We start from the raw sequence: 12956 nt of genomic DNA on the forward strand, positions 1-12956 counted from the left end.
TGTTTTAGAATAAATGAAAATATATTTAAAGATTATTCTGATGCTTTGCTTCATAATAGTTTTGCATAGCTCGTCTCAAGACAGCAATAGTGAAATTAACATCATCTTTTGTTACACACATGGGAGGCATGAACCGTAACACCTGTAATAATATAGTGTCATTGTAATCTTCAATTGATTTATAATTTTTACTACAAACTATACAACAATATATTTTGATGGTATATTTTTAATTCGTTAAAAAAGGGAAAGGAAACATTTAAATAAAAATTAAAGTTATTAAGTCTTTTAAATGTTAATGTTTTAAATCGTAAAATATCTACATTTGATTTGTTTCCGCCGATTCCGATTAAAAGTCCCATCTTCAAGCAATTGTTTTTGATATGAGAAATGGCTCGGCCATTTAAAGGATTACTTAGGCCTTGATCGCTGTCGTCTTGATTGCCTTCTATTAATTCTACCCCAATCATTAGCCCTTTGCCTCGTACATCACCAATTATATTCCATTCACGTCTCATTTCGCATAACTTATCTAAGAAATATGTTCCCAGTTTTAAACTGTTTTGTTGCAAACCTTCTTCTTCGATTATCTGTAAATCGAAATCAGGATTAAGTTAATGTACACAAAGAGTACTAATCATGTCCTATCGTCCCATTTAAGGTACCTTTAACACTGTCAGACCTACGGTACACGCAATAGGATTACCGCCAAAAGTATTAAAATGAAACGCTAAGTTCAATGACCGTGCAATCGTGGGTGTTGTTACAACGGCAGCCATTGGAAATCCGTTCCCAATACCTTTGGCCATGGTCACAATGTCGGGTGTGACACCGTGTGATTGAAAATTCCAAAAATGTTCGCCCGTCCTTCCAAAACCCGTCTGCACTTCATCAGCAACACACAATCCACCGTTGGCTCTTATCAAGTCGTAGACTTTTTTCAAATAACCCTTCGGAAATTGAACGATCCCTCCAACTCCCTTTAAATATACAAAATTAAATTACGGTCATAGTTTATTCCTGACTACAGTACTGGATTTTATACGAGGAAGAACTCATAAAAATTAATGAAATTTGTGACAACCCGTGGTGCATACAAGATGGTTTAATAGTAACAGCTACTACCGCTCCAACTCCGACACAAAGTGTGTAGTCCGAAATTGGAAGTGTGCACTACGGATCCGAGAAATGTGTACCTACTAAATATTAATAAATAAGACTATTATGAAGGGGTTTTTTTTAGGAACCCAGTTTAAGCAAGACAGGGATGATGACTTCAATATATCTATTACATTTTAAATTAATATACGACATATACGACGTTAAAATAAATAATTTGTTAATAGTTATCAGATTTATACTAGACATAAGTATATTTTCAGTTTAAAAAATAATAACAGATTAGTAGTTACCTAAATAACAAATGAAAAATGCTACAAATATAAAAATGCAAAAGCAAATTGATACTCTAATTAAAAAGACTAGGACCACAAATACTCTTAGCACGAAATCCAAATATTCAATTAATGATGTTATGCAACTACTTAAAATTATCGAAGAAAAATACAACAATGGTATGAAGATTATAAATAATAAATTAACATTCTACGAAAAAAAGTCTCTAGTTTGAAAAGTTCATTAGATAATTTAGCTGTTCTATTTTATAACTTGAAAATAGAAAATGCCTCACTAAAAACTGAGTTAAATAACTTGCACGTTGCAGTGTTGCAGTCTTTAGCCACTACTAAAAAGACGAAGGATCAGTTTGATGCGTTTGGTCAATATATCGCAGAAAAATTTGGACACATAATATGCATACTTGTGAAAAGAACAATAAATTATATCATATTTGAAGCAGAATTAGGAAATAATCAGTCATTTCAACATCAAGAAGGATCAAATCTGTATTTTCCATAATGGGTATCAAATTTACAAACATCTCTCATTTCTTTTATTTCTGAGCCATCCCCATTTCTTTTAATTCTCTATTCTTATTTCTCTAAGGTCTAAGGACCATCCCGACATACATCCTTGCCTCCAATTTTCTCTATCTGATGCTTATATCCTCCAGTCCATACCTCAAAATCCACGTTAACAAATGTAATGGAATCTAATGGAATTCAAGTTGAAGCAGTCTACACTGATATTAAGAAGGCATTTGACACTGTAAATATAAATATTTTAATCGATAAACTGAAAGTTATAGGAGTTCATGATCCAATCCTTTCTTGGTTTAAATCTCATTTATCCAATCGAACCCAACAAGTTAAAATAAGAGAATCACTTTCATCAATTATAAACGTAACTTCTGGAGTACCACAGGATAGTCATTTATCACCTTTATTATTTATGCTGTTTATGAAAGATATTAATTCCATATTGCGTTATTGTAAATTTTCATTATTTGTTGATGACTTCAAAGATACTTGAATAACTTTAAATAATAAACTTTTATTGCTTAACGAATTAGCTCGTCTTCAATAGTTTAGCATGTTGTTAATTATTATACTTTTTTTTTCTCCGGCTTTACGATCCATCGAGGATCTTTACCGTCAAAACTTCCTCCTCCCATATCTCTCTATCATACGCTATTACTCGCCAATCCGCCACACCATGGGCTGCCGCGTTCCATATCTCATTTATACTGTCTATCCATATTCTTCGTGGTCTTCCCCTTGGTCTCCTCCCCGCTAACGTCCAAGTCATTACTCCTTTTATTAGGCATCCGTCTGGTCCATGGAATTCTTATACTTTTAACAAATTGCACAATATTTTCCTTTTTGTATAAATGTTCTAATTGGGAATTCGATCTCAGTTTCCATTATTGTGTGTTTGGTATTAAATACTGGACCATATATTCTTCTTAGGATTTTCCTTTCGAATCTTCTTAATTTCTCTTCATCACCTTTGATTGTGAACCATGTGGTACATGCATAAGTCAGTACTGGTCATATGTAGCTTATATAAAGTTTTTCTTTGACTTTTTTTGACAGTGTTTTTGATTTAAAGAGGGTCTCCATTGCGAAATAACATCGATTTGCTGCATTTAGTCTCATATTTACTTCTCATGCATAATATTTTTGTTGTTAAGAGTTATTCTTAGGTACTTAAATTCTTTAACTTGTTCGAATTCATTATTTCCTACTTTATGGTTGGAGCTATCTTCTGGTCTTCTTGTTACTACCATATATTTTGTCTTTTCCGCATTTACTGCTAGACCCATAATTTTACTTGCCTTTATTAATTTCTTCAGATTTATTTGAACTTCTGTTTGAGTGTCTCCAGTGATTATAATATCATCTACGTATGCAAGTAGCATACCTCCATCAGATGACCAGGCTTATCAGTTTGACATCTCTCGGATCAAACTTTTTAATGCCAAATTAAAAAGTATGGGTGACATGGCATCCTCTTGTCGTAGTCCACTTTTAATTTCAAAAGCTATGAACAGTTCATTCCCTAATTTTACTGTGCTATACGTTTTACTGTTGCATAATTTTACCATTTTGATAATTTTCATAGGAATACCAAATGCCCTGAGCACCTCTCATAGCCTTTCCCTGTCTACGCTATCATAAGCCTGCTTATAGTCCACGAAAATCATATACAAGTCCTTTTCGTATTCTTTGTGCGTTTTCATTAGTTGTCTCACGACAAATATATGGTCTGTTGTTGATCTTTCTTTCCTGAATTCACATTGATATTCTCCCACGGCTTCTTCAGCGTATTTCTCTAATCTTTTTAATATTATTAATGATAGGACCTTGTATCCTGTATTTAATAGGGTTATCCCCCTGTAGGTTTTTACTTTTATTTAGTCTCCTTTTTTGAATATTGAGCAGATAAATGTTTCATTCCAACTCTCTGGAAGCCTTTCTTCTTCCCATATTTGTAGAATTACTGAATGTAATTCCCTTTCTACTTCTGGACCTCCTATTCTCTAAAATTCTGAGTTAATCCTGTCCTCACCTAGTGCCTTATTATTTTTCAGGGTGTGTATTGCCATTTTTGTTTCATCTAAACTAAGGGCTAGTACTTCCTGGTCTACTGTATAATATGCTCTGGTTTCTTGGTCATTATTGTCATTATCCGGCATTTTATTTAATGATTTTCTGAAATATTCTCTGAACTCGTTAGCTATCATTTCTGGACCAGATCAAGGCACTATTCTCATCTACTAGGTATAATATATGTGGAAAAAAGCCAGATTTAATTGCACCTTTTAAAGAATTCTCTTGGATTGTGTTTATACCTTTTGATCTCTTCGATCTTTGCTTTTTCTGACATTTTTTCCGTATTTCTTCTTCTTTAAGCTTCTCAACGTCGAATTTTCGAGTTGCTTTTAATTTTTCTTCATTATTCCACTTTATTGCCATTTTACTTTTGAAAACTCCAATCACGAGGTAATGGTCCGAATCTACGTCTGCTCCTCTATAGCTTTTAACATTTGTAATATTTGATTTGTATCTATTACTTATTAGTACATGATCTATTTGACTGATATATCGCCACTTGGCGATACCCATGTATATTTATAGATATTCTTTCTGGGAACTGTGTGCTACTGATATTCATTCCTCGACTTATAGCAAAATTTATTAGCTTTACCCCGTTATCGTTACTTCTTTCATGTAGGCTATGTTTCCCTACAACAGATTTATGTATTTCCTTCTGTCCTATTTGGGCATTTAGGTCTCCCATTATTATCTTAACGCAGTGATTTGGTAGAGTATCATAAATATTTTCTAGTGAATCATAAAAGCTATTCTTTATTTCTTCATCTGCCGTTTCTGTAGGAACGTATGTGCAAATTATAGATCCAGATCATGATGTTTCATATTTATTCGTATGTAGCATATTCTCTCATTTACTACTTTGAACTGTTTGATCTGAGACATTATACTTTTATGAATCAGAAATCCTACTCCGTTCTCATGTTTGTTATTCTCGTTTCCCCCGTACATAAACACCATATTGCTAGACGTGAAACTTCCTTCTCCTGGCCACCTAGTTTCTTGTAACGCTATAACCTGTACGTTATATCTTTCAACCACTTCTATTAGCGTTTGGAGGGCTCCCGCCTTGTATAAAATTCTCACATTCCAAGTTCCGATCCTTAATCCATTTTGTCCAGTCCGATTCTAATGTTCATTATCCATAACTCTGTCCCAAGGCTTTTGTTTTGGTTTCTTAACAAGATATTTTTACAGTGATGGGTTGTTAGCCCGTTGCCAAACCCCCAACCTGGAGGACCAGGCTATCCCAACCAATTAAGGTCAGGGTAGGACAATTGCGATATGTTTATTAAGATGTACCGGGCGATGGGGACGCCACTTTCCCTACGCCAGTTTATTTATTTATTTTATTTTATATATTATATTTATAAAATATAATTTAACCAGCAATATTAAAAAAAAAAAAAAAAATGCTATTAAAATATCTTTAAAACGGTAAACAAATCATAATCGTAACATCTTTAAGTTCTAATACTAAATCCTATTTTAAACGATTTTAATAATCACGGTAGTGTGACTTAAATATTTATATGCCTACATTAACTTTAGAAGACTCCAATAAATTACAATATGATTTTAATCAACTTAATTTATGATATATAAACAATGATCTTAATCTGAACACAGATAAATGCTTCCAAAAAACGTTTACAAGAAATAAGCAAAACTTAAATTCACAATATCAAATAAATGATAAAAAATTAAAATTATATATTAAGTAATAGATTTATGCATTACATTCACCAGTGATCTTTCATTTACAGAACATATAAATGTAATTTCTAATAAATCTATACGTGTATTTGGATTTTTAAACCGAAATTGTTGGGAGTTTAATGACCTCGTGTGTTTACGTGTCATATTTTTCACTTGTTCGTTCAATTTTAGAATATGGATCAATAATTTGGAACTCACACCAAGATTATCTAATATAAAGGTTAGAACGTTCTATGTATAGGTTCTATGTTTATGATATCATAAAATGTGCACCTTAGTGTTGGGGGCTTTGTACCGTCATATTGAAAAGATATATAATATATATGTCTTTTCAAAATATATTATATTCGGCAGGTGATAGGCATCGGTTTGAAATTTTCGGCGCAGGACTATCAGCATTATGTGTAATTAATGTATAAGTATCATAAAGTAGATATTTTAGATCAAATAGATCATATTATTGATATTTTTGCCAATTTTAAAAATAGACGACTTGAATTTTTGTTGTAAAAATTGTTGTTTTCTTTTTGTTATAAGATTTTGTAGAACTATAACTTGCTTCTCCCCCCCTCCTAACCAAAACTCTGGAACCACCCCTGTAGTATATAGTGTAATTTCATATTGTCTTCAATATACAAAGTTTATAGATTATATAATATACCTTTAATTTATAAACCATACTATATTTTAAAAAGTAATTTGTTGGTATTGAGTTAAACTATAATTATAATTAGAGAACAGATAAAATAAAAATGTTGCCCCCTCCCCCCTCAATAAAAAATTCCTGGGTTCGCTCCTGGTGCAAACTAACCTGGATAGATTCAGCGAAGAAACCGGCCACCTTTCCTCGGGGCAACGAATAGGAAAACTTGTTTTTCAACTGTTCGTAGTACATGTCGGCGGCTTGGCAACGGTCCCGTTTGCATTCACAGCACCGGTGCGTTTGGACCGGCGAGTCTCTGCAATTGTTTCCGCCCCATATGCCTCTGTATACGTCGGGGCACATCACGTGATGGACAAAACTGCCGGTCGGCTGGTTGTTGAACTTGACCGCCGACTGAGCCGTGAGCCCGTGCACGTTACCCGACACGCCGTGATAACAGTTCTCGATGGACACGATGTCTTGGTTACCGCTGTGTAACCGAGCCAGCAGTATGGCCAACTCGTTAGCTTCGGAACCGCTGTTGACCAGGTACACGGTCTGTAACATTTCGCGGTCAGGTACACGGTGTGTGTTGCGGGACCGGGCTATAGCCTGGGCCCTAGGAGTGTGGCGTATTTTGCACCGAACCGATTTTTTTTTTTTTTTTGAGTTCTAATGGCACAATCTGGCTAAACGGGTGTATTCGTTGTCTCGACGAACCGTCATCTCGTACGATTAGCTTGACTCCCGGTGGTAATATATAAGTTTTACGTACTTACTTTCAGATCACCCGGCATTTTCATCATCAGTTTTTCCACGTACTCGTACATTTTTGGATGCTGGTACACCCCGGATACGTGTCCCAGTGTGCTCAGCTGTTTGGCCATGGCTTGGTTGATTCGGCTGAAAAATGTCGTTTCGTTTTTCAATTTACTGTCAAACGCGGTGCTGTTGTGACGGCTAAACTTATACTGACGGATGACAATGACCTACGCTGACCGTAGCTATACCTCCGAACATGTCTAAATATCGCTTGCCTTGATGGTCGAATAACCATTGCATTTTACCTTCGTGGAGGTACAATGGCTTTTCGTACATCTGCACTTGAGGGAACACATTGTCCAATTGCATAGCCTGTGCTTTTTCATAAGATGGACCCTTAAAAATGTATTATATACATTTATTTTTATGTATTTTAAAATCTTATTGAATATTATAAAAGTATTATATTTTTTCTTAAAATATGATTTTATTCTACTTAAGTTGTTAAAAGGGTTAAGTATTACAGGTATTTCACATTCTAAAATTCAAATTTCAATACATAAGAAATTATTTTATCGAGTAAAATATCAATCTCAAAACCAAATTTACATGATTTATAAGTTTTTTCTTATATACCAAAAAATTGAGAATAACTGATTAAAATGTACTTGTATATAGGTATATCTAATCCAATTTTCAAAATATTTTTATAAATATATTACAAATTATAGGTGCAACTTATCCATCCAAAACTTTAGCTAAAATAAACTTCAAAATACAACACAATGAAACGTATTTTTTAGGTTTTATACAATTCCAACGTAAATAGTTTTACTACATTTAAATTCTGTCTTCTATCAGAATGTACTTAAATACAATTAAATGAATACTTTACTTTATACGGTAAAGGTTTGAAGTCAATTGGAGGTAATTCTGGAAAAGACTGGTTCGACGTTGTATAATGTTTAATCAACTCTCCATAAATACCTAAAAATCAAAAGTCGTACTCAAATAAAATTGATTATATTTATTTCATTAAAATTATTTACTGTCATAAAATATGTATCTTATGCCTTCAGTAAAAACCTAAACACTTAACCCATATACATATTAAATTCTGAGTTAAACGAGGAACGTATTGGTTTTACCATAATTTGTTTTTTTGCGTGTATTTGTCCGGTCTGTGTACATGATCTTGATCAGAAGAATTAAACCAATAAGTAATAATAAAAATTATTACCTAAATATATCAACCCTCCCCCCATAAATTATCCTTACCTACGCTCATACATAGAAGGTTTTTGATATGGAAATTTTGCCTTTGTTTCTTTTAAAATCTGCCAACATTTTTCTTACAACAAGTAAAGAGTCATTTTTGTAACTATTAAAAATTCAATTCTGGTACTATTTGAATAGATCCCATACTTTACCCGATCTAGAAATTTCACAATTTATTTTTTTTTAATTTCAATTTTTCTAGAATCTAGAAAACTTATAATATTACTTACATACTTGCAGTGTTATGCATTATCTAGTTAAAAAATGAATCTTTTTATCTTATCTGGATAATAATAATTTGAAGTATCTTTTTATCCATATTTTTAAATAAAATGGTGATCTAAGATAAATTATATAGACAATTTTTAAAAAGATATTTTTTTTTTTTTTTTGTGGAAAGTGAAACGAGAAATAATAAACACTTAGTGTTACCGTATGTACGTTTTAAATTTTAAATATACATATTTTATAAACGAAAAAAAGGTGTTGTATAATTATTTACACAGCACACAGACAACATATAAAAATGAACGTATTTCTAATAATACCATTCAATTTTATAACGATTAACTTTTTTTTTTCTGTATAATCGACGACTGGACGATACCTGCTGCCCAATGCTTCCGCCCGGAATTTAATATACTTATACTTAATAACTAATATTATACTCATATAATAATAATATAGATAATAATTGTGTGATCACATGGACATAAAACGTCAATCATTGGCTGGGACGTTCCATAAACAATGTATAAACTTAGATTAAAGTAATAGGTAAATAATAAAAAAGCCAACCACTGAATAGTGGCCACGGTTATATAGTATTAGTTTATATAGATCTTAAATCGTGTTAGTGAATACAGAGAATATAGCAACAAGGTAATATAATAACTTATTAGTTATTAGTAAATACGTACAATTAAATAAAATAAATATAACGATTTATATGGAATGGTTTTAAAATTATGATATAGGTACCTATTAAATCAAACTTGAGTTTCATAAATATAAAATACATACATACAGATATGCATTAAAAATTATAAATTGTCCGTCAGAGACCAGTATTAATAACATTAGTAATACTATTTTTAGTATCCTATACGTACATTCATACTTTGTTACGTTAACGTTCCATCGATCATCATTGTTATTAGTTATTTTCGATTGTTCGACGTTAGTAACTAGTTGTCTTTATTTCTCAATTTAACATGGATAAATTTATTTCTCAAGAGAGGAAACGGATTCATGAAGATGATTCTGAAATTTCTGATACAACAGATAACCCCAGGCTTGGGAAACCTGGGCCATCTAAAAAAATAGTTCCTGAAACGGTTGGATGTACAATTACAACTAAAGCAAATACCATCATTGACGAAATACAAAACTATCTGTTGGACGGAAAATGTTGTCTAAATTAGCAAAATTAATCAAGATTATTTTAAACCATAATTAATAATTTTTTTTTTCATGGAAAAATAACCATTTTACAAATGTAAGTTCTGAATGATAAAACTGTTTAAAATTATGTTTTTATCTAATTTTATTTGTTTATTATCTAGATGAAATTTTAATATATTATCCGTTATCTTATCTAGATAATATTTTAGTTATCTATGTACAACACTGCATACTTGTTAATTTCTTACAATAAAATTGTCAATACAATTATAAAATAATCTACATAAAATGGTGCTTTAACGTAATGTAATATATATATCAATGTAATAAACTAATTGCTAGACTTATGCTCAACTAATTTATATGATTATACTATACTAGCTGACCCGACAAACATTGTTTTGTTATTTTGAAAAAAATTACTAATTTAATAATAAGTGTGTAAGGATGTGGTATATAAGTGGAAGAGGTATGGAGTGCTGTGAACGGTGACGAAATATAAAAATAAAGAAAACATCAAACATTTATTTTTTTAATAATTTATTAAAATTGATCCTTTAAAATTATATATATCACTAATAATGACAATATTAGTAAAAAACAATATCAATCCCTTAATGCAACAGAGTGTACAATATTCTTTGTTATCCTATCTTTCGCCAACACAAACTGTATGGTTCGAGAGCACGCCACGTATAAAAATCCTATTTTTTTAAAAAATAAATATGTATGTATGTAATAAACAAAAAATGTATGAATGTATCTAATAAAATATTTAATAATAATCTCATATTGTATGTAGGTATGTAATTATAAAAATCTAATAAATTTTAAATTTTCTTTTAAACATCGTTTAAACAAATTTTGTTGATTTATGCTTTTCATATAATGAATTTCGATGTAACGAACTTTCGATGTAACGAACTTTTTGCTCGGTCTCTTGAAATTCGTTATATCGCGAGTTGACTGTACATTTATTAAAGAAAAAGCCAGAGTCCGCAGGGAGGCCGCGGCCCACCCGGCCACCACCGTGCGCACGCCTATGCATGCCGCAACATCGTAGAAAAATGTCCTGATCGCGTCTAATCATTAATTGAAATGCATAATAATTTTTCGAACTAACATTCTTGTTTATTTTGGCACTTGTTATTTAATATTTATGCAATACCCATCATTTAATACCAAAAATAAAATAATAGTTTTTTAATAGTTTTTTTTAGAGTTTCATTTAATAATTCATTTTCAATTGCGCAGTTATCGATATTTATTAAACAATAGCACTTTTCCAAACATTTTTTTCGTAAAAACCTTCTCCTGTCAATTACGAACAATTAAAAAAAATTGAGCCATATCAGCCCAGACATTCTCAATTGATGAAATGTTATACATTTTTAGCTCCATTTTTATGTATAAGATGTACACTATTATAAATAATAGTACTATGTTTAAATAGTAGTGTAAATATGAAAAATACATTGCAAATATAGTTAAATTATTTTATAATTCTATTAACAATTATTAATCAAGTTTCAAAAAAAACTTAATTTTTTCCGAACTTTTTTTATTTTTAATTGGCGTGAGGGAATCGGACGTTTTTGCGTTAAATAATTTCGACGTAGAGGCCATTTCGGCGTGCATTAAATATTTAATTTTTATTGTGCATATACTATATAGGGTATGATTCTAAGCGTGCTATATAAAAGATCCCTAACTAGTTTTACCTATATTGCAATAAAGATTTTAAACATATTGAGATAAGATAATATTTATTGCTTGATACCTATATTTAATATTTTTTTATACGTTTGGTGCAAAAATTCGATCGTTTTTCGTTTTTAAATATGGACTAATATAATTTTTGTACTTAACTCTTTTAAATTGAAAATCATCAAGAAGTACAAATTATACTTAATTGTAACATATTATACATATTAATTTTATTAAGTACAAGAATTTAATTGAATACCAGTAATTCATAGCCAAAATGAAATCAATAAAAAGTATAAGGAACCGTGAAATGTTTACTCATGATGTTTATACACGTATGTTTTTGATGCATATAACAACGATAAAACCAAGACATTTTGGAGATGCCGAAATAAAGATTTGTATAAATTAAGAATTCACAGATTCGCCAAAATTTCTGTGGAACGCAGTGGCGTATCCAGGATTCATTTAACGGGGATGTTTTAAAATGTAATAGACTTATGATAAGTGGGGATCTGCTTCCCCCCCCCCGTATTACATTAATAAATACCACGTATTCATATAAATTATTATATTAAGACAGTATATGTAAAACCTACAAGTTGTACACAAGGTTTATACAAATTATACAGTAAGTTTGAAATTTGGTGGAATACCATAAAATACGGTCGATGGGGGTAGATGTTTTAACACCCATATCACCCCCCTAAATACGCCCCACGTAGTACATATTTATTTGTATTAATTTATTTAATAGTATAAAATAAAAATTACATAAAGATCATAGGAAAATTTGTAATTTGTAATTTTATTATAATTTACAACAAAATGGGTCACGACAAAATGGCTACTCCTAAATGTTTTAGACCTCTGACGCAAATAATAAGAAAATAGTTCATTGAATTGGTTTTACAATTCTAACTACTTGTTGCACATGTGATGAGCTTAACAATATTTATAAATGAAAATCGTTTCCAAATACATATGTACATATATTATATTCAAATTATTGGTTTGTGATTTTAACATACCTCTGAATTTACTCCAACTGTTCATCTTTGACGAGATTTATTAAGTCAGATGTGAAGACTCAACAAACAATAGACATTGGTAGTTAAAACAATATTGCGTCTATAATATATTGCAATGAATATATTATTCATACAGGCTAGTCATTGGTTATTTTATTGGCTTCACACTGGGCAAAGGTGAAATGATAATTATTCAATACACTAACTATATCCGTTCTCGTAGTTCATTATGTTTGTTAGTAAAAAAATGACCAGTCTCTTGAAAATAACACCAATAACCAACAATCGTTTTAAACTATTTTGTTCAAAGACAATTATAATGCATCCCATTATTTCAACCTTAGCTGTTTTTGAATTCGAAAAGGAACAAATTGATACAGATTGCCGAAATCAGTATAG

General features: G+C 31.1%; 1 protein-coding gene across 1 annotated transcript; it reads right to left on the bottom strand.

The window, feature by feature from the left end:
* Positions 1-4: 4 nt before the first annotated feature.
* Positions 5-12656, bottom strand: LOC112690107 (alanine--glyoxylate aminotransferase 2, mitochondrial). The gene is made up of 8 exons (XM_025564033.1): positions 12558-12656; positions 8033-8124; positions 7352-7533; positions 7155-7278; positions 6544-6933; positions 666-980; positions 324-590; positions 5-142 (listed from the first exon to the last, which is right to left on the bottom strand). The coding sequence occupies exons 1-8, from the start codon at positions 12580-12582 to the stop codon at positions 26-28; spliced, it is 1512 nt and encodes a 503-aa protein (XP_025419818.1). The 5' UTR covers positions 12583-12656; the 3' UTR covers positions 5-25.
* Between the last annotated feature and the right edge of the window lie 300 nt (positions 12657-12956).

Source organism: Sipha flava, unplaced genomic scaffold, assembly GCF_003268045.1.
Source record: "Sipha flava isolate LNK unplaced genomic scaffold, YSA_version1 48_pilon_pilon, whole genome shotgun sequence".
Lineage (NCBI taxonomy): Eukaryota > Metazoa > Arthropoda > Insecta > Hemiptera > Aphididae > Sipha > Sipha flava.